At 33.8% G+C, this 22,866-nt stretch overlaps 1 protein-coding gene across 1 annotated transcript in view; it reads right to left on the bottom strand.

Annotated features, from left to right (window-relative positions):
• Positions 1-6,520: 6,520 nt before the first annotated feature.
• The window catches only part of LOC125041981 (exportin-4-like), a 28,387-nt gene continuing 12,041 nt past the window's right edge, over positions 6,521-22,866 (bottom strand). Inside the window, exons 5-23 of the mRNA XM_047637428.1 lie at positions 22,141-22,257; positions 21,803-21,959; positions 20,943-21,055; positions 20,582-20,739; positions 20,180-20,354; positions 19,397-19,573; positions 19,167-19,256; positions 18,637-18,799; positions 16,274-16,451; positions 15,923-16,082; positions 15,417-15,586; positions 14,810-14,915; positions 14,516-14,696; positions 13,964-14,139; positions 13,529-13,684; positions 12,603-12,818; positions 12,149-12,301; positions 11,223-11,315; positions 6,521-9,894 (exon numbers count right to left, since the gene is read on the bottom strand). Of these exons, the coding sequence (XP_047493384.1) occupies positions 9,700-9,894; positions 11,223-11,315; positions 12,149-12,301; positions 12,603-12,818; positions 13,529-13,684; positions 13,964-14,139; positions 14,516-14,696; positions 14,810-14,915; positions 15,417-15,586; positions 15,923-16,082; positions 16,274-16,451; positions 18,637-18,799; positions 19,167-19,256; positions 19,397-19,573; positions 20,180-20,354; positions 20,582-20,739; positions 20,943-21,055; positions 21,803-21,959; positions 22,141-22,257 (2,934 nt within the window). The 3' untranslated portion in view covers positions 6,521-9,699. The remainder of the gene's footprint in view (positions 9,895-11,222; positions 11,316-12,148; positions 12,302-12,602; positions 12,819-13,528; positions 13,685-13,963; positions 14,140-14,515; positions 14,697-14,809; positions 14,916-15,416; positions 15,587-15,922; positions 16,083-16,273; positions 16,452-18,636; positions 18,800-19,166; positions 19,257-19,396; positions 19,574-20,179; positions 20,355-20,581; positions 20,740-20,942; positions 21,056-21,802; positions 21,960-22,140; positions 22,258-22,866) is intronic.

The following is a 22,866-nucleotide window of genomic DNA, read 5'->3' on the forward strand; positions in this document are numbered from 1 at the left end:
CCTTGTGTATACTGTATTTATACTGTACGAGTCACTACTCTCCAGTCAGGAAAGAGAACAGATATTGATGAGTTAGGAGCAATATTTATTCTGAAATATTTTTTTCTCAACACTAATGAAACTATACACACTGATAGTATACAAGGTAAAAAGTAGAAGTTATTAACATTATATTTCACTCAAGTTAGTAAAATTTACTTGTGAATTAAATCCAGTATATGATTAGTTACATGTGAATTGTCAGTTATACTATGCTGTAGATATGAATCCATTTTCATTACCTAAGCATGAAAAATCAGGTTTATAAACTCTTAAGGAGAATCTAAGTAGAAGTGCTTATAATTCTCTAAAGAACTTTCTTAAAAACTAAATTCACAGGAAGGAACTAGTTAGGAATGTTCTCCTCAGTTCAAAAATAGACATCATGAAGTCTTAATTATCAACCATATTCACAAATTTGAGTACAGCAGGCAACATATTAGGATATGTATGTCCATAGGGGGTCTCAGACCATTTCTATATTGAACATTTAGCTTTAATGCACTACGGTCATGAAATAGAATGCATTAACATGAGTAAGTCATTGCTCATGTTGTTGATGGTATAAATTGACAAAACATTTAATAAATGTATTGTTGGACAACTGGTCTGAGACCCCCTTTGAACAAGCATACCTTTGTCTAGCGGTACTCTAATACCAAGAAATCCATACTGAATTTTAGCATATTCTAGTATTCTAATTGCTAGGAATATTTCACCTTTGCAGTGCTCTCCACAAGGATTATTTCAGTAGTCTTTTACCATCAAGCATGTTTTAAGTTTCATAGCTGACAGCCTATGCATCCACAGTAGACAACTATGTCTAGAGGATAACTGCAGGTATTATGAGTTTCACAGGGAATTCATGAGTTTGAGTTACTGCTCCTGTTATATATTTAGTAATATGCCTTGCAAATATTTTTCCATCATTGCTTTGAACAAGTTGACGTGTTCTTTCCCTAACTATTGTCAGTACATAAATTTAGCAGGCTAAAAAACTGGAATGCCTGTGTTGTAATATGGCTGAATAATCAGACAATAGGCATGCTCCACTCATACACCTGGTAGTACTGGCTGCTGCCTAATGTGGCTGACTGGTCATTGACTTAACCTATTAAACAACTTCATGCTTGCAAACTGGCTGTCCCTAGGGCAGTGCTCAGCTATATAGAAAAGTTTGTAGAGATCATAGTGTTGGTATATTTCAATCTAGTTTTGAACCTAACCTGAGACTTCTAAAGAAAATATACTAAGTGTAAATATCTTCCAAACTATTGACTGGATTGATGCCTATGAGTACCAGAAAAAAAATCTTTGGCATCAGAAAAATGTGCTTCCCTGCCATTCTATAAAAAATGAGAGGAAAAATGAAAACAGTGAAACTTTTTATAGATGTTTAATAAAAAAGAAGTAGAAACATAAGTATGAGAGACTGCTATGTTAACACTGGTACAGCTAGACAATATCACAATGCAGGACAATGCACCTGGCATGAAGACCTGTATGGGTCCCAGCTTGGATTTTCTAATGAATACTTAATGATTATTTTTTTTATGCAAAAATACCTAACTTTTTTTTTCAAAACCACTGAGGCACCCAGAAGTTTCTCTTATGTAGTAGTATCAACCAAAATCAGAAATGTACATTTCCCAAGAGCAAATAACAGAATCCTGCTAATACATGTTTTTTTTTTTCTTTAATCACATTAGCTGCCAAATATATAAATGAAATAAAAATATATAATGCATCTGCAGCATATATAACTCTGAACCTTTGAAGAAACTATTAACAATATTGAAAAGCAACTGCTATTAGTATTCACAATTAATGAAAATAGAACACAAAATAAAAAAGGTTCACATAATTGTTAGTAACATTAATTAATAATGATAATAATTATTAATAACAACATTAATAAAAATTATAAAAAATATACTTCACACAAACATTTGGAGACCAAAAGAACAGATAATAATAATAATTATATATTATCCCTCCTTCCAATAACTTTGATAATTGATTCCCACTTGTTAATTTTGTGTGGCTTTACTGGCATCTAATTTCTGACAATGACCAATTATTATATAGTTATGTTAAGAGCCCTATACAATCTGTGACCTTACATGTACTATATTCTTTCCTTATCAAAGTTACAATTAGGACATTCTTCTTGTGACATGCATGAAAAAAGGTTTAAAGAATTAACTACTTTGAAACCTATATCCGAAATAGTTCTTTAGTGTAAAAAAAGAAAAAGATAACCGTGCTGTGCAAAACTACCTGTCCTCTGTTTTCACTGAATTTGGTGTTGGCAAAATTATACGATAGGTTCTAATTATGTGTCTAGAAGTCATGGTTATTCTAGGATTTCCTTCACCATAAATCAATATAAAATAACTTAATTAAAACAATACATATTCCTTACATTCCAAGAAACCACTGAGTGCCTCATAAGTGATAATTACAAGCTATTACTATCATTAAAAATAAAAGTAAAGAAAAAAACTAGCATAAAGTACTACAGTGATGCAATAATTGTAAATTACATAGTAAAGCTTCATTAATCTGTCCATGAATTAAATGAAGACTGTTTATTATTTACACTCAGTCATGTGAAATAAATCTGAGTCACATCTTCACTTCTCACTACTTCTCTATGGACTCAAGTTGCTTTGAAGCAAGAACCTGATGGACATTAGCAAAAGAAACACGAAAACAAAACAAAACAAAACGAACAAAAAGAAAAATGCTTAAAACAAAATTATCATAAAAAATAGCATAAGCAAACATTGGGCACTGACAAAGTAATGACTTGCTGAGATACATGTTATAATTCTGAAATATTCTGGATTCATTCCTTTTTCCTTAGTTATGCTAAATGCACATTTTGTCATTCAATACCACTTAAAAGCCTACATACAACAAAATAAGCAACTTTGTTTCCATTATTAAAAAAAGAAAGAAAAAGAAAAAGAAAAAGAAAAAAAGAAAGAAAGAAAGAAAGAAAGAAAAAAAAAAAAAAAATGCTTGCAGAGTAATTATGCTTTACTTCAAGACCTAATCATGCTGGAGTTCCTGTAAAAGTATGTATTTTTTAACAGCCTTTTATGATTAGTTTCTGCTTCAAATGCCAACAATTGAAGAAAACAGATGTATCACAAAACTTCAATTACCAGCATTTAAAAAAAAAGGTACCATACAAAATACCATTTTTCTTTTCCTTAACAGATCAAAGTTAGTGTATGCAACTAATCAATAATAAGAAAGAACAGGAACACTCCTTAAAAATGTGTATTTCTGTCAATGTCCTTAAAAAAAATATACAAGGTATACTACATCTTATAAAACCATAACATGTGTTTTAAGCTACCTATGATTTAAGGGCCATTTCAAAAACTGAAATACATTTTTGTCATAGTGACTTATACTGACCAAAGAGCTGTTCCAAAATTCTTAAAAGTGTACTGGATTATACTCAATTCATTAACGATACTGAAGACCACGACACATGACATGTCAAGAACAGCAAATCATGCATACCATACTCTTGAACCAGAAGTACAATTCCACACATGGAAAACTGCCATTTAAAAAGATATCTGATAACCCAAATATGTTATTTTACTCTTATGACGGTGACATTCTATCTAAGTATGAGTTCTACATTTTTTTTTTTTTCTCTATACATCTTACAGCAAAAGTCAATGTACAAGTGTGCATGTGAAATCATATTCACACTGCAATGTTTTTCCTCTAATGAAAAGTTTATCTGTGAGGAAAAATGGAAAGAAGAAAGGAAACAGGATTTAACACTGTTTTTCTTTTCTTTTATCATATAAAAAATAATTAAGTATATGATTATCATTTCCTTAACAAGCATGAAGAATGTAGAAACACAATATAACATTCAAAATAATATGTAACTTGAGAACAGAAAAGAACTACATTTGTAATTTGCTATTCCTAACAAAGCAAAAATCACATACAACTGTTTCAGTTTTCCCTTGGGATTGTTCTCACTCAAAATAATCAATTCAAAATCTTAGGATCAGCCAATCACTTTCCATGCCATTATCCTAATGCAATATTACAATTTTTAGATTTGATCTATCAAAATACATCTACAATAAATCTTTTGTTTTTATTTATGAAAAACCTCTCTTTGATGAAGGTGCAACTTCTCTATTTGTATAAAAATACTTTACTGCAGAAGGAAATGGCTAAAATCCAACACAAAGAGCATGTAACAGAAATCAAAGAGTCCTTTGTACTATAGGACAGCACTGATTATGGAATTTACATAACTTCTTCCTAAAGAATTGTGTACGTGCTGTAACTACATCCTCCTGCAATCATGCTTCCTAAAAGTATGAAGAAAAATACATAATAAGGTTTCTATCACTGTTCTTATTCATAAGCTGGAATGTCTATGCATGTCAAGACTGATGGCATGGATATGGCAAAGGGAAAATCTGACAGCTGGGGAAAAACAAAAGAATAAAAACAGAATAACAACAAAACAAAATCTATGCAAAAAGGTTGGAGATACTAAGGATTTTTTCTATAACAAAAAAAAAAAAAAAGATAACTAATAACTATAATAATAACTTCAAGAATAATAATCATAATCATAATAATAATGATAACATTGATGCTAACAACAATAATATAATAATAATAATAAAAATAATAATAACTAATAATATTGATAATAACACTAACCACAACAACAATAATAATAATGATGATAATAATAATATTAATGATGATAATAATAATAATAATAACAATAATAATAATAAAAGATTAGAAAAACACGTACTTTATCCTCAATCTTCACATCCTCAAAATACAAAGAAAACAAACCAAAATCCTTTCTCTATTCCCTCACTTGACTCAAGAGGAGTGTATATATATTTCCTAAAGCTTTATGAATTACAAGTGTATAGAATAACAGCAAGCAGGAACATAAGGAGAAGGACGGTCTATTCGATTGTCACAACCACGATGAACTGCGTTGTATATTACACTGATTTGTAGTGTGGAATATCAATTGCTCAAAACCTTATCTATTATCATTTCTCTTTAGGACTAAATATGTACCCATAACTAAGGGTTTCTTAACATTTCTTTTGTAGTTTACAACCAAAATTACGTACTATGACAATCAATTGTGGAAAACAAAAATGTTATATACAGACATACACACATACATGATGTAATGAACTGAATACAAACTATCAGTACTACTCTAAAAATAACAAAATTCATAAAGAAAAAAGAAAAAAAAAAAAAAAAAAAATCTAAAACTAGTAGCATTTCAGAAAAAAAAAAAAAAATTGAATATAACATTTGATCATAATGCAGACAGGACTTTATGTAATCACCACCCAAATGTTTGTTACATTAACACAAAAAAAAAAAAAAAAAAAAAAAAAAAAAAAAAAAAAAAAAAAAAAAATTGCTTTGAACCTGGTTGCACAAAACCGAGATTCCTTCTCACGCACTTTTCTAAGAACACATCAATGCCCCAAATATTATCAAGAAGAGTAATTTGAGAATATTTTCTGTCATTAAACCAGCTCGAATCACAGTCTGGGTTGGTTGAAGTAAATCACAGCCCTAAGTCACATTTGCAACCAATCCTGCATGAGGTAAGTTACTGTATAAGATTTTCCTACTTTATTTTCTTTATAGCATTTAGCATTTGGGCAAGAAGTATGATAAAGGTATTATAATACAACTTTGACAATCTGTTGATTTAAACCTAAAATAAGAGTAAAAATAATAATGATGATGATATAAGCATATAAATTGAACGTGCAGTACAAGAGCTTCCAGAAAGAACAATAATATTGTTAGTTTTTTTTAGGATAAATTTTGTTTTTTCACAAGTATAATGAAGATAATAATACAATGAAATATAAATACTTTGTGCACTCATGGCAAAAACAGCAAAATCAAAATAAAGAAATTTGACAATAAACTACTACAGCTGTAGTATCTTTAGTACTGTTTGCTATGATAATAATAATAGCAGTAAAGGTTCTCTTGTCATCATGGACAATGCAAAATATGGAGAGCAAAAGTTGTTAAATCAATATAATTAAAAGCAATTCTCACATACTTTCATGTCCATGATATTAGTAAAATAAAAACATTGATGATAAAACAAACTCATGATAAGATACATAAAAAAAAAAAAGAAAACCGGGAAAAATCAATTAGGATATACATTTACCACAATGACTATTTCTGTAAGGTCTTTTAACTATACAACTCTATTTTTAAAGGTATGAAAGCAGAAAGTAACACTTACACAACACTAAAAGCAAGGGACTAAATATAACGACAAGAAAGGCCATAGCAAGCCTTTGGCAACCTAGCTGCAAGACAAAAATGAAAACAAAGCAAGAATAATCAAAACCATTAAAAAGCCCAATATAATTATTATGAGAAGGGTTTAAAATAAAAACAAATCTGACCAAGAGTAAATGTAAATATCAGTAAAAAAATGTACATACTAATAAAAACAAATACACATAAAATAAGTTGCTAATTACACATAGGCCTAAGGCTAAGAAGCAACTCTACATCATCACAACTGGGTTCTCAAAGGCTAGATGCCTTGCTCTCTTTGGCTCAGCAACACGGATTAGGCAAAGCATCGTTAAAAATTTAAACACCATATTTTGTACATTTAGGCAATGTGAAGATGATGAAACTGCTAAGTTCAACTACTGATTAGGAATTTTGAAAGAGAAAGGAGGAGGAGGAGACACAGAAAAAAGGGGAAAAATCAAGAGGGGAAATAAATAAATCTCAATAATCTGGAAGTGACATCTTTTTAATTCTAGAAAAATGACTTAAAAAAGTGTCAGGGTATTGGTATTTCTAGCTCATACAACTATCTGCTAACAAGCCAGTAAATTGTACATCATTTACACAAATATCTGAGATGTCTATTATCAAAAGATGCTACGAAATAACCCTATTGAAGGGAATAATACAAAATAAGATCAGAGAGAGAGAATAATACCATAAATAAGCCTCTGTTACTTATTGTACATAATAGGATAAAGAATTTGGGAAAAGGGTAGATAGAAAAGGAAAAAAAAGAAAAAAAAAAAAGAGGAAAAAAGGGAAAAAGAAAAAAAAGAAAAAAAAGAAAAAGAAAGAAAGAAAGAAAGAAAGAAAAAAACTTAAAAACTAATCATCATCATAAACTGCAGTAGCCAAAGCAGCTGAAAGACCTAGTCAATATTGTATTTAATGAGTATCTTTTGTAGTCAGCAGGGCCTGCATCTTGAAATGAACATCATGAAGAAATCCCAACGAGAAATATCTTACTGGTTCAAGCCTGTGTGCATTATTAGCTTGAATCTGCCATGGAAAGCTTCTGTGCATTGGCTTAATTTGTGTTATTTGGGCAGTAGAATGCACACTGTATTGAGGAGATGGGTAGAAAAATATTTCTTAGATGCTATTGATTACCTGGTGTTTTAAAATGTCACAAACAATTTTTCTGCTTGCTTTTCTTAAGTATAACTAAGAATAGCATGTTATATCTAATAAAGTATAAACATTAAAACATCTACATACTTAAATAGTACTGCAAATACTTGCAATCAAATACTTAATACAAAAGTAAGAGTGACAACCAAACAGATAAAGCTTATTTTATCATGATCTTTATTTCTCATGCAATATCACCCACACATGACCATACACACATGTACACAAACCTGCATACACCCCTGCACCCCTCCCTCTTTCTTCCGCTCATTCTCTCTCTCCCTTAAACTAGGTAACTAACTCACTCACTCTCTTCCACAAAATTACTCATTCTCTCACACAGACAGACAGATACAAATGAGTGTTTGGCAAAAAAATCACTGGATTACAAGACATCACTGCAAAAACTGAGATAGGGCAAAAAGATAAACAGATTAACATGAACTTTTGAAACCCAAACAATAGTTCAATGTGGCTAAAAGTTAGTGTAAAAAGTAGTTTGGGTGTATTTTTGCTTTAAATCTAATGGATCATTTGTGCTTTTGTGGAAAAATTAAGACCTTCCATTTGAAAAAAAAAAAAAAAAAAAAAAAAAAAAAAAAAGGTAAAAGGTGGTAATTCTAATTGTCTTCCAGGAAAAAAATCTACATCACCAGTAAGACAAAGAACTCTACCACAGCAAAACATAAAAAGAAAAGAATTTACAAGAATCATATAAATGATATGCAACACTGCTGATAACACATTTCTATTACAAATGTAGTGTCAAACAAAAAAATGCAAACAAGTAGAAAAAACTTTCCTCAAAACGGATTTCTAATCTGCCTTACTTCATTGATGAACAGGTGCTGGCAATGATACATTTGATAACGCGGTCGCACTGAGGCATCCCCCTGCGACAATCATCCTTACAGGTTTAGTATGAAATGCTTAATGGTGCTAAGTCATGATTTTTTCTTTTGTGTCTAATGAAGATAAGCTCTCTTCTTACAAACAGGAACAAGAAATGGACATGGACATACGGCAAATAAATATTGTCATTAAATGCAACACTAGATATTCAAAAACTATGGAATTATGCACCAGTAGAAGAATGCAAGACCATTGAAAAAAGAATGAAGAAAAAAGGTAACATAATGATGATATCTTTTTTTAACATCTTGCTGACAGCAATAAATCACACATGCACAAAAACACGTCCTGCACGAAGACAATATTCAAAGACATTAAAATGACGTCACCTTTCAAGTACCTGTCTTATGAGCTGAAATCATTCTCATCTAGATATCAAATTCAAAATACCACCTCTTCAGGGAAGATTATACACAAAAGCTTGTCCCACCATCAAATATGGTTTCTTTCATGCACTACTTGAACTGCTGGTATTAATAAGCATACAAATAACATCTAAATGGTGCCAAATGTATGTAAATATGCTCACACATTTAAATAGGATACTTTTAAAAATCCCTGAATATTGTCTGGTACTGGTACTGCTTTATACTGATATATTCCATTATTGTTAACCCATGTTCATGACCAGTGAATTCATATGTGTGGAAAAAGATATCAATGAAATCCAAATTATAAAAAAGATAAAAAGGAAATGTCTTAAAACTGGAGAGATACCTTAAACTTGTGTTAAATATAATAAAATCTCTTTTTAGTAGTTTTTGGAACAATTTCTTTTCAAATGAATGTGCTATGCCATAAACTCTCAACGTGGGTTACAACAACTCAAATATCTCAAACACTGGAGCCAAGCTACAGCTACATGTAACCTTACTGATTATGATTGAAGCTTGGATACATGTTACTTTTATGGACACATTAACCAACATACAAGTGAAGCTCATAATTACAGTGATACTTGTGTTGCCTCTACAGCTACAGCACAATTTTTTTTAGTTTTTTGTTTTTTGTTTGTTTTTGCTTTCTGTCGTACAAATCAACAGAGATTCATCTTGTCTTAAATAAATAAAATATTGGAAAGTGATGAACATGTAAATAGGTCATGGGTTTAAACAGATGATTATGCTTATGTACATATAATATTTCTAATGTTTGAAAAAAAAAAAGAGACCAAAAAATGCATAACTATTTATATATATAAAATAATTAATCACAATTTCTCATTATTGTCAATTATTTGACGAGTAAAAACCCTCTCACGTTTGCTATGAACTTCTCAAAGTTGTCTCTAAACTTGATCCGATTGATACGGTCTGCTGAGAGCTCGACATTGGCTGTCAGTTGCGTGAAGGCTTCAGCCAGACGTTGCCCAGTGGTCTGGTCAGACTGGCTGTGCAGTAGGGCCTGAACCAAGTCTTGATAGTCAACCTAAGAAAGAACACAAATTTCATATTAAGATATGTCTGTGAATATAAAATCAGGATGTCAGGATGATACTGTAGGTTATTGTCAGTTAACCCTTTTGATATGGCAATGCCCTTGTTAGAATCATTGTAGTAAGCCCTAATTTCCTATGGTCTGAACCAATCAGTCCCCTGTATGATAGATCAGGTGGCATAATACAGTACATCATGCAAGAAAACCGAATTGGAGGGGTCACTTGTTAAGGATTCTCTTATGAAAATTTCTCAGAACTGTTTCCTGCTTCTGATATATTGGACAAGCAACTCCCTCTCAATCCCTTCTGAATTCTCAGATCCTTTTTTTTTTGGGTGAGTGGGTGGTGATCTTACTGAAAAGATGAACCTAATGACTGTGACATACATCATATGAGAGTATGCGTATACAAATGTGTACTTATATCAGTATATATATTGTCTGTAGGCACCTTTGGGTGTGCATGCCCTCATATGATGGAAAGACTGTTTCTGTGAAGTACATCCTAAAATGGGAATGTTAATTTTTGGAAAAAAAAGAAAAGAAAGAAAGAAGACAAGGGAATTCAGAAACAGTAATAAAAAAATAAAACCGAGTGAGAAAGGAACCATAATATATCTATGAGAGAGAGAGAGAGAGAGAGAGAGAGAGAGAGAGAGAGAGAGAGAGAGAGAGAGAGAGAGAGAGAGAGAGAGAGAGAGAGAGAGAGAGAGAGAGAGAGAGAGAGAGAGAGAGAGAGAGAGAGAGAGAGAGAGAGAGAGAGAGAGAGAGAGAGAGAGAGAGAGAGAGAGAGAGAGTCAGTCAGTCTGCATGTATTTTTGCCATAACAAGTTGAAGCTGAATGTCAGTGAGCAACAAGGATACACACCATGTATGGTCAACCAACTCCAAATTGTGTGCTCTAAACAGCTGTTTGCTCGTCTCAAATGCTGGAATGTTGTGTCACAGCCAAATAGGCAAAGTGTGTGGTAAATATGTTGGATCTGTTTTTGCATCTGCACCTGCTGTTACAGCAGAACTGAGAAAACATAGTTTTCAAGTAACTTTTCCCAAATTTCTTTTATATATGAACAGTGTAAATATTACACACACAATAATGTGAAAATGAGTGAAAACCAAAAAGAAACATAAAGAAGAGAAAGAAAATGTGGAAGTTAAAAAGACCAGACATATTGCAAAGAGGATGAAGTGATAAACATGTTAGAGTGTCTGTCACTCTACAGTAGCAATTATCCAATATTATATAACTAAAACAGCCATGATACATTCCATCTAAAACATCTTTATTTCCCATTTCTATGCTAAGGTGTACCACTAACCTGGAAGCAACAAATAAGCGTGTACAGTGCCGCAGATGCTGCTTGGAGAAGGTCTGAATTTATCTGCTGTGACAATATCAAGTCGAGAACAAGCTGCACAAAATGAAAAGATTAAAGAACATTACAATTAATTCCAAGTTGTATGATAAATGATAAATGCACTGCATCATTTTAAAATGAAAACAAAATAGGTATAAACAAATAAAATACACACAGGTAGAAATACTTGAAAGAAAATAATTACAATTCCAACACCAATCTTAATCAAAGTTTATCATTCAGCAAAATGCATCTTTGTGAATGTGCCAATAACAAATGAACTTTAGTCTGTGGTAAGGCATTCCCTAAAATACTATGTGGGTTGCAATCATTAAAATAGAATCCTTAAAGCAACTATACAAATATTTATTTTGTATTTCCATGTGCATGTGTGCTAATATATGGCGCTGAATAAATTGGCAACAGCGTACTTATACTGCTAGTTCAGACATTTTTTAAGTTATAGCTATCCTTGGTAACTTTCCAGCTACATTTAACCCCTTCACAAGGGTCACGTCTCTAGATGTCATAACAAACCGCTTGAAATGTGGTGTGTGGCTGTACGCCACGGCAGCACGCCAAAGCGCTCCGAGGCAGGTGATTCAGCTTTATGGGCTGAACTCCCGCGCTCAAAGTCGGCGCGTTGCCATTGATCGCCAGAGCGTAGATTTAAAAATAAAAAAAGTCTTCACCCGTCACCAAGGGGTTAATTATCAATTTATCAGAAAATATAATATAATGATTCATCTAGCACTACATTAACAGATCTTCTCCATGATATACAGTTGATAAAACAAAAAGAAAGGAATTTTCCAATCCCTTGTGCAAATATACCAAAACTCCCACACAACACAGGCACACTACAAGACACCCAACACATCCCATACCTTCAAGAATGGCCTTAACCCTTGTCGCACTGGCAGCTCAGGACCACAGTTCTTGTGGATGTAAGAACCGAGCACAACCAAGAAGTCAAATGATAATGTCCCAACATCTGGACCAAAGCTTGTTAGTCCTAATTCTATTGAGACAAGAAGATTCTAAAAAAAGAAAAAGAAAAAGAGAAACTTATTAGTTTCATTTCATACATAATAACTGGTAAAAGTATGAGCAAACCATTTAACATTTATTCCAGGTAGGATATGTTTAATATGCAAAATAATTAACTTGAGTAAAAAAATGAATAAATCCTTTCACTGTCACAAAGAGCTATCCTTTTTTTTTTTCAAATCATCTATAGTTTTAATTTAATATATATTTTATCACCTACATTTTCCTTAACCATAAAATCTTAAATAAACTAAGTATCTAAGACAAAGTAAAACATCGAATCACACTAACTTTCATTAGATCCTCTGGTAATTGGCACACTTTGCTAGGGTAAATCTCGGCAATGAACGTGACCATCTTGAAATACTGCGAGCATAAGGTTGGCAACCGCAACAACTCAGGTGACATGAGAGGCATGATGATGTTGAGGCCAAATAAGCACACATCTGCCGCAGCCACTACTTCCTGGTCTTCACCGTGGCCAGACGGAGCGAGGTCTATGAAGTCCTGGAATAATGAGAAAGGCAGTGAAAAATTAATATTTACAGGAGAGAAATGTACGAGACATTGACAATTTATGTACTAGAGAAATGAAGTTCTAAATCAGATGTAAATATATACATTTTCAGAGTCCAACATCTTGCTCCCTCCCTTTACAAACTTAATGATGATGGGAGCCCCTAGTATCCTACAGAACATATCTGCATGCATGTGGAGTCGGCTACTCGAGGGAAGAGTCACATATAAAATTACCCCATTCTCTATGCTCTTGCCTTCAGCATACATAGTTGTTCAGGTATTTAAGCTAAAACAAGGCTTTAATCCTATTTCTCTTCCAGGATCAAAAAGGTGCACAACTATTTAGCCTGCACAATTTACAACATGATATAAAGATCTACCATGATGTGATAGGATATCCCGGTGTGATTAGGCTAAGGCTAAGTTTTTAACCCCTAAATGCCAGTGTCGCTCTGATAGGGTAGCAAACAGATACCTGCTAGGTTTCCAGACTAACAATATCATGACACTGGAGGTTAAATCATATCAGTTCCCCTTCTTAATATAATGTTAACACTTTTCCTTAACACTGAGAGGGGCACAGCTAATATACTAGGATTAGAATCTGGTTCTGAAAATAGACCACTTCTAGGAAGAGGTAGGGTTCCAGATATCTGTTGCTAAGGGGTTAAACATTAAAGAAATGTAAAGATAGATACTTTTGATAATAAAGATGTCAATAACTCCATGAGAAGCTGCAAGTCCCTCCACTGGTCCTCCTCTCCCCTTGCTTCCACTGTCCGCCGTCCAATGTTGTGCTTGGCATAAGTTCCCACCAAGTGAACTGATGCTTCATACAACTGCTTGCTTGCACTCTGTTAAATAAACCAATATTACCTCACTACTCAAAAAGTGAACGAGAAAAAAGCTTCTCTATGGAAGGAGGAATATGATAAATTCACTAAACAAGAAAGTATATAAATAAGATCCCAAAATAAACGAAATTTTTCCTAAGTTTCATAATATTATCACCATTCTCCATATTCAAAATAATTAATAAACAATAAATAAACACATGGACTACTTTCCAGAATTTAGGAAGCATCCATCCATCACACTCCCAAATTTCTTCAGAAAACCTAAGGGACACTCACCGGTGTCAGATAACATAGCATGCGTCTTCCGCATTCCACAAACAGTTCCAAGACTGTTTCCACAACAGTTGGGTAGTTATGGTAGAGGTCAAGCAGTCGCACACTCTCACCCAGGATACCCACCATCCTTGAGAAGAGACACTGGGCAGTGGGCATTAGACATCCCTGGACAGCACCTGAAATATTTACAGAGGAAGGTATTATTACTATTAATAATGATGGATTTAGTTCTTCTAATCACTACTCGATGCGAGTTAAGTTTTCTCAAGTTTGTGTGTTATGCTACCATCATAGCTAAGTTTCTTTAAAATAAAATATTCACCCTCCTGAACAAGACAAATATTTGGTTGTACTGCAACTGATGAAGATTGGGGAGGCTGAGGAAGTGTATGAAAATGAGGAACAGAAGAAGGGAGAGAGGAGGAAGAGGGGTAAGAGGGTGAGCAGGAAGATAGTTAGCCATCTCAATAATAGAAGTAGGTTCTAATAAAATTACTTGCTTTAAAAAGAAAAGAGAAGAATACAAAAATATCAAACATATATAAACATTACCTATGAAATTATCAATGTGGTATAGAACTTGTTTCTTCATCTCTTCCTGCTGGTATTGTTTAGTGAAGGATTCAGAAGTGACCAATTGCTTGAAAGATGCCACAGGAGGATCAAGAACATGAGTCCAAAACTGAGTTCTGGCATCAGTGTCACCCAAAGCAGCAGCACACATTACCAGACCCTGGTGTGGAATTGATAGACACTTAATAAATACTTAAAAGTATGATAGTTAGGAACATAACAGCTATTGAGATAGATCAGCAAAGTGCTATCCTAAAGGGTACCCATACACACCTGCATCAACCCTCGTTGTGCTAGAGAAGAAAGAGCTCCCAGTGTTCCACTTTGTTGAAGCTTCACTAATTCCATGAGACCTTCGGTTTTCACCAAGTGCTGGCCCCTGTGAGAAGAACAAACATAATGCACTTTAAATTTTAATTATCATTAAAATAGTGCCCTGAGATACATAAGTGAATCACAGAAAAGACAAATATGTCTGGGAAAATGAAAAAGAGAATATACAAAAATATGTTGAAAATAAATGTGAAAGAGTGAGAGACATAAGAAGGAAAGTGAACTGAAGCTGAATGATAATTAGAGCAAAATGAGGCTAATGGTTGATTGAGGGTCAGAAAGGATGAGAAACTGAAGAAAAAGTATTTATTTAGCATAAACAGTCTTTGCAAAATATGGAATAACAATGTCATGAAAGATTAACAAATGGAAGACTAAGAAAAACAAGGAGTAGAGATGATGAATGAGAAATGGTAGCAAAAGCAGCATCAGTAAAGATGTAGAAAAAAAAAACAAAAACAAAAAAAAAACAGGCCTTTAAGAAAAGAATTACATGTATAATATCACACCCCAGCAGTAATAGCTAGAAAAAGAATCCGTTTCTCACCTTTCCTTACTGTCCACCATTGTGACAAGCAAGTTAACAGTGTCTTCTACAAGACCTGGCTCAGCACTTCGAAGTCTCATCGTCTGCTCGACAACTGATAGTAAATAGTTCAAAGTCCAGGCTGCTCCCTCTGAATCTCGTCCAAAGGCTGAAGTCAGGGCTATACTCAACTGTGAGAGATATATAAAGTTGCAGATGAAAATTTGGTTTGATGCACAAAATGGTACTAGCAAATGTAATGGAGCTAGTACTTCTCAAACGATTCTCTTGTTTGGTAACAAAAATTATAATTTCATAGCAATCTGATGAAAGTTTCCTCCTCCTCCTTGTTTTGAACGTTCATTTTATTCATAATAAAAACCTGCCATTCTGTTAAGAATGAATGAATGAAAGGAGGAAGAAAAAGAGGAAAAAAAAGAGGGAAAAGAAGAAAGTAAATTTACAAGTACTTAAAACATGAAACAATCATTGCATCTGCATCACACAACACTGAAATATCACCATACCTCTGTGTAGAAAGATTCATTTGGAAGAAGATAAGATAGGCAGAACCGTCTCAAGAACCACATAAGTGAAGAGGATACTTCTGGACTTAGGAGATGACCTAAGTTAGCCTTCAGTGCTTGGGATTCTGTCTCACATAGACGCATAACTGTGCTCATCATCCTGAAGATGTTAGTATTGGTTAGTTGTCTCTAAAGGTTAAAATATTTTTTTTCTACAAAATCTTGTAGACCATATCTTAAGAAAACAAGTAAAATGATTACATATGGAACTCTCATTCTAAAACAACCATCCACTATTTTAAAAACAAGTATTTATGAAAACTAGAGACAAAAACCAGGGTAATGTAATACCTTATCAAAGGATCAGCAGCTGCACTGTTTGGTACTTCTGCAGGCATTTGTGCTGGAGTGGCTAATAATCTGAGGGTGGATTCTAAATTTATAGTTGGGGCCGCACTCATGCTATAGGTCACCATTTCAGAGGGGATAAGTGCCGTTTCACCTTCATTATCCATTGTTGTGACATGACCTGTAAATAAAAAAAATTGTACAAATATAAAATGAGGAAAAATCAAAAGACTCCTGTGTGAATTGAAATGTGCTTTTGAGCATTAACCCACTGATGCCGGGATGGCAAAAATACATGCCAGGTTGACTGTGCTTCTTTGTTGATTAATTATCTTAACATTGATGGTTCTACACATATTTAATCAACCAAAGAGTCAATAGCTCAATCTATTTCACCTGTTTATCTTTTCCATGATTTTAGAAAGTTTCTTTTAACACTTTACTGTTATCATTATTGTTAATAACATTATAATAATCATAATACATAAAATAATGAAACAACATTGATATAAATAGCATTATAAATAAAAAAAAAAAACTAAAAACACAAGGAAAGATGAAATCAGGTGAGGTTACATAGGTTTACTAGCAAAAGAAAACAACGATTGACAGTACATATAAGGGATTCATATTTTCAAAATGTGCTCAGTGTGTTAACTCATAGACAATGGATGATACATCATGTAATCGAGAAAAAATTCTGATGACCGATAACATCTTAAAATGTTATGAATTTACATTCCGACTGCTGTGTCAAGATGTAATGATTTGGAAGCATTACATTTGCAAATGTGAATATACTTAATCTTTTTTTGGGTTGGGTTATAGTAGGCTATGTCTATGTAAGACTAATTAACAGGGTATGTTGATATCTCCAATATAAAATCACATTGATGAAGTCATTTACACAACACTATTAACTCATAGTTACTAGTGTTGTTGCTAGGTGCTGCACAAAGTCAACCATATGCGGGATAAATCAGAAGCATATGAATCTCCCCTCTATGATTTTGGCTGCAGTTAAAGAGACTTTTGGGGGCTGTAAAGCCTCAAGCATTGAAGGGCCATTAACCAGATGGAGCATCTATTTTTTCCCACATGAAGATAGGGGAAAGGAAATTGGCTGCACAACTTGTTAGACTCTCCTTTATTTGCCCACAGGATGATGAGAGACATGCATTGTTGAGGTGCCTCCACTTTGGTGACAAACATGGTGATAAGGCTATTGATGACTGCTTGTGGACTCTTTGGCTGGGCACTGACATCCTATCTCATCCTATCTTGAAGAAGTAGTTTCCTGACAGAGTGATCCATGTACTTGAAGGTACAGGCTATGTCCCAGTGATGGCCTTACAGCTGGGTGCACATGCACTTCCTAGTTCAAAATGGACCAAGATCATGGCAATCTTCCTTCTAGCACGAAGGTTATTGTGGATTTTATTACTGCTACTTGGAAAAGGGAATAAGATGCAAATAGACATCAGGTACAGGTCACCAACCCTATTCCATTACATGCAGTTCCTATGTACTGTGCAGTGCTTTGACAGGGACAAGTACGAGAAGGAAGAAGTGTAGTGCATGTGTTTTTCTGTTGAAGAATAAGGATCCATGTTTTTCATCCTATGAAGTTGACAGCTTTTCCACTAATTCACATAAAACTCTGAATGTGGAACTATTAGTGAATTAGCTCACACTGTCTGAACATATAATACGATTATATATGATCCTCTGTAAATGTTTTCTTCACAAAATGAATTCACACAATTGCTTAATTTATGTAAACCATACTCTGTAGTGGCAAAAAACATGCACTACCACACACCTATCCTCACCAGACTATCGACACTGGGGAAACACAATAATTTCACACTAATAAAATAAACAAGAAGGAAAATGACACAGCAAGTATGAGCAGCAGAGAAGCTGACAATATTCTTAGGATACCATTGCATGAACCTACTATGACCTACCAACAAAGAGAGAGAGAGAGAGAGAGAGAGAGAGAGAGAGAGAGAGAGAGAGAGAGAGAGAGAGAGAGAGAGAGAGAGAGAGAGAGAGAGAGAGAGAGAGAGAGAGAGAGAGAGAGACAGATGATGATAATGATGATGATAATGATGATGATAATAATAATAATAATAATAATAATAATAATAATAATGACAATATTCTTAGGATACCATTGCATGAACCTACTATGACCTACCAACAAAGAGAGAGAGAAAGAGAGAGAGAGAGAGAGAGAGAGAGATGATGATAATAATAATAATAATAATAATAAAAAGATAAAAAGAAAAAACAAAGATATAATCATATACATATAAAACTTCTAAAAACATAATAATAAACATAAAATCCACTGAACATACCTGCAATGAGAAGCAGCCAATGAATGTCCTCATAGAGCTGGTCTAGCTGTGTGTTCTCAGCAATAGTTAGGTTGTTGCTAAGAATGTGTGTTAACTGAGACCGCATTCGGCCAATTCGATCTTCCAGAAGCTGTGTCAAGAGAGGTACACTATGTTCTGCTGCCTAAAAGAAGAGGAGAGACTTGGTAATATTGTTTGTATTACTTAGTTTAATCTAAATGAGATAAATGACAAAGGAAATGAAGGAAGGAAGGAAGGAAGGAAGGAAAGAAAAAAAAAAAAAAAAAAAAATACTCCAAAATTTGTGGTCACATTTCTGTAGATTTCTTGCTAGAAAGGATTGTGAAATACTCTCATAGAGCAATCAAAATGTCTAAAATAGTCAAGAACAGGGATATGCGAGTGTTTAAATATGAACATTTTTGGTAATTTCATGACTGACTAATCTGCAAATATTACTGTATGAAAGAGGGCATATTCATCATTATTTAACCAAGTAAATCACTACAATAATTTAACAGTAAAATTACCTGTCTTCCACATAAACCTATGAGGACAAGTTGGTCTTTGAATGCCACACGATCAGTCTGAACTGTCTCAGATATTTCATCTGCATCAACCTAAAAAAAAAAAAAAGAAAGTTGTCATTATTTTCAGTTTAAGCCAGCAAGGATATGACAATAAGACTCTCTCAAACTTTAAACGATTCAATCTGAAAAAATATACAAATAAGAAATAAAATCGCAGAACAATTACTTACTGGCACTCGGGACCCTTCTGGAGGTGCTAAATGGCACTTAAGATATGTGTCAAAGATAAGGGTGGCACTCTGCTTGACCTGAGAGCTGTTACAACTACTACTTTCTTGAAGGATGCAAGCCCATGACTGCAACATCTGCTCAAAGGCTTCCATGTAAAGTCGATCCTCCTCGTCCAACTGAAAGAGTGAAATTCAAGGCAATGCTAAAATATATGCAAAATTAGACAAGTTTGAAAAGAAAGAAAGGAAGAACGAAAGAAAGACAGTAATAACATAAGTATAAACAAAACAGGTTTTTCCTCTAAATACCCTAACACTTAAAACAAACCGATTTCTATAGGGTTGGTTCACAATTCTTAACATTTTCACAAGGGTACAAAGTGTATGCTGGGGGCAAGGGGGAGGGGACAGGTGTACACTTTTCAAAATGGAAAATATGTCGACTGGCTTTTTATATGCAATTTATAAACCATAGGCCACTAGTTGGCCATACATATGGTGCTTACACACAAATATTGCTGTGCACAATTAACACTGTGCAATCTGAATCATAATTGCAAAAAAAGTTTCAATTCTTGGGAGGCAGAAGTGAAATTGTACACAGACAGCCATCAAATGAATACATGCAGTTTGTAAATGCATATGTATTCTCGTACACTTTCTGAGAGGGGAGGGGGGTCTCCAAAAATATATATTGTGTACACTTGAGAAAATGTTGAAAATTGTGAACCAGCCCATATATCATTCCATTATTGGTAAAAACAAACAACAACAACAACTCACCATTTCCTCCTGTGCTGCACCCTGGGCAAACTTGCAGGTGAGGGCGGTGAGGTTGTCAACTAGCTGCCGCAACATCTCTTCGGGGAGGGCCACCAAGACAGATGGAGGGAAGAAGAGCAACAGTTTCCGGAAGATGTTACTGATCCCTAGGGCTTCGACTTCACTAATCTGTGTACTGGGGTGAAGGGAAAAGATTCTTGTAATTTACATGTAAACCTATTTATATGCTGCAGTGCATTACCAGTGAGATTTGTAAATTATATAAATCCAAATTATTCATTTATTTATATGATTATTGACTTATTCATTTATAAAAAAAAAAAAAAAAAAAAAAAAAACTTAAATACATTTTCTGTACCAAGTTGCTGTCAGTTCAGTGAAGAAGAAACCAGGAAACCATACCTTGACAGGAGGGAGAAGAGGCACTCCAAGTACTGTGTGAGGTATTTAATTCGAACTTGTCTGTTGATAAGGACTGCTCCATTTAAGGAGGCCAACTGCACCAAGCAGTTCAGAGCATGATGACCCAGTTCCCAGTCACCACGCACACGCCAGTAAAGCTGTAATGCAAAGTAGTATGAGAATTATATTTTGCTTTCCTTCAACCAATCAATCTACTGCAATAACTGCAAGAGAGATAATCTAGTTTCATGGGTAGAATAAAGGCATAGGAAAAATAAACAAGAGAAATATATAACATCAATAATGGTAGTAATAAGATAATAAAGTAGTATGTGAACAACACAAGAATACCAGGACTTACTTTAAAGAAAAGCTGTACAATTGCAGGATCCAGGAAGGTCTCTCGCCACTGCTGGCCTGGCCGCAGGGATGGATTCTGGTCCTGCTCAAACACACTCATCAGTCGTTTCGGTAGTGAGTAATTATTAAGGAAAAAAAGACTATGATTTATAGTTTGGAATTGTCTTTCTCTTTTAAAATATGAAGTGAAATACATTTGATTGAAGAAGAAGAAGAAGAATATATATATATATATATATATAACAATAATAATAATATTATAATAATAATAGAAGCAGTCCCTTATCTTTTTTTAAAAGAATAATAAAGGAAAGGCAAGAAATACCATACCACTCATCCCCCCCCCCCTCCTTAACCCATTCGCCCCGGATTTATGTTCTGTCCCCTGTAGTTTTTGGTGAATTTTGTTACATACAGATGGCTCCACATGTGCTCAGCCGGCAAGAAATCTATCAGTAGGCCCTAGTTACCGATCCTAATTTTCCCAATCCTTGAAATGGCGGGACAATGTCTTTTTCTTATTAATACCATTGCTATTGATACTGATATTATTGTTATTGATGCTATGATTATTAAATTGTCTTTAAAATATTTTAGACAATGAAATGATACAAAAGACCCTCTCCTAAAGTGAAGGAAAAGGGTAAACAGGTGAGATAGGTAGTTCTGATAAACTGGTTATTTGGTGATTAGAACTTGTAGAGCCACCTATGTGTAAATACAATAAATAAATGTGTATTACAGTGGGCATGGCATGTATTCTTGCCACATGGGGCAAATGGGTTAAAAAAAAAAAAAGAGGCACTTGTAACTGATAATACTTTCTAATTCCTTAATCTTTTGTTCATAATAAAAGGATATGATGTAGGGAGATGAAAGACCAAGTCAAAGTGGTCTCTGCAATCACCAGCAACTTGAGGAGCAGAGATGACAATTCTCCACTCATTTTTCCTTCCACTTTGACCACCTCTCCCAGTAGGTTGACAATGAAGTGGAATATACGACGCAGATCTGAGCCCTGATGAATGAAAAAAGTCGAAAATGTATTTTACAACAATTATATAAATACGATTATAAATATATACATTATATAAATAATACTGTATAATCAAACTAACGTATCTTGAAAGAAACATTCTAAACTCATTTCAGAAAATTCTGACTGCACTAAAAGAAGCAAAACATATATCCATATTTACCTCAAACTGCTTTTTGGCTTTAAAGTGCGTTTCCCAGGTTAGCCCTACATCTGTGGACTTCACTGTCACAGCATATTCTTGCATAAGAGCACTGATAATGCTGCACCCAATCATACGCTGGAAACAGAGACAGATATTGTCATATAAATGCCTACCAACAGATAAGTAATTTTTCTTCACACATTTTTGGTGTACAAAATAAAGCAATTTGTACTGTATGTGAGAATCTAAGGAAATGCACACCTAAATGAATACCTAACAATGTGTTGCATTAACAACAAAACAGTTCTTCTTTACTGGGGGGGGGGGGATATTTAAATAGGTAAAAATTCCTCCTACGAGAAAAGCAACAACAATATCTGTGCATTTTTTTTTTTCTTTTCTTTTTTCAGAGGGAGAATTAGTGAATGTTGATTTACCTCCTGGATTCAATAATGGATAATAGTTAACCCCTTGGTGATGGGTGAAGAAAACTAAAAAAAAAAAACTACGCCATGCTCTAACAGGAGGGATGGAAAGAAGAACTGACAATCTGCAATTAAATTGCAGGTGCAAAGTGGTGAGTAATTATTTAAAATCAATAAGAACAATGAAATACATATCAAAATAGAGGTCAAAATCGTATCTATTACTTATAATCTTCATCTGCAAGGTGTGATGACATATCCAATGCAAAAAGTCTTTGATGAGGTCCTATCAATAATGTAAAAAAAAATAATCATTATT

This window comes from Penaeus chinensis, chromosome 31 (genome assembly GCF_019202785.1).
Source record: "Penaeus chinensis breed Huanghai No. 1 chromosome 31, ASM1920278v2, whole genome shotgun sequence".
In the NCBI taxonomy this organism is placed as follows: domain Eukaryota; kingdom Metazoa; phylum Arthropoda; class Malacostraca; order Decapoda; family Penaeidae; genus Penaeus; species Penaeus chinensis.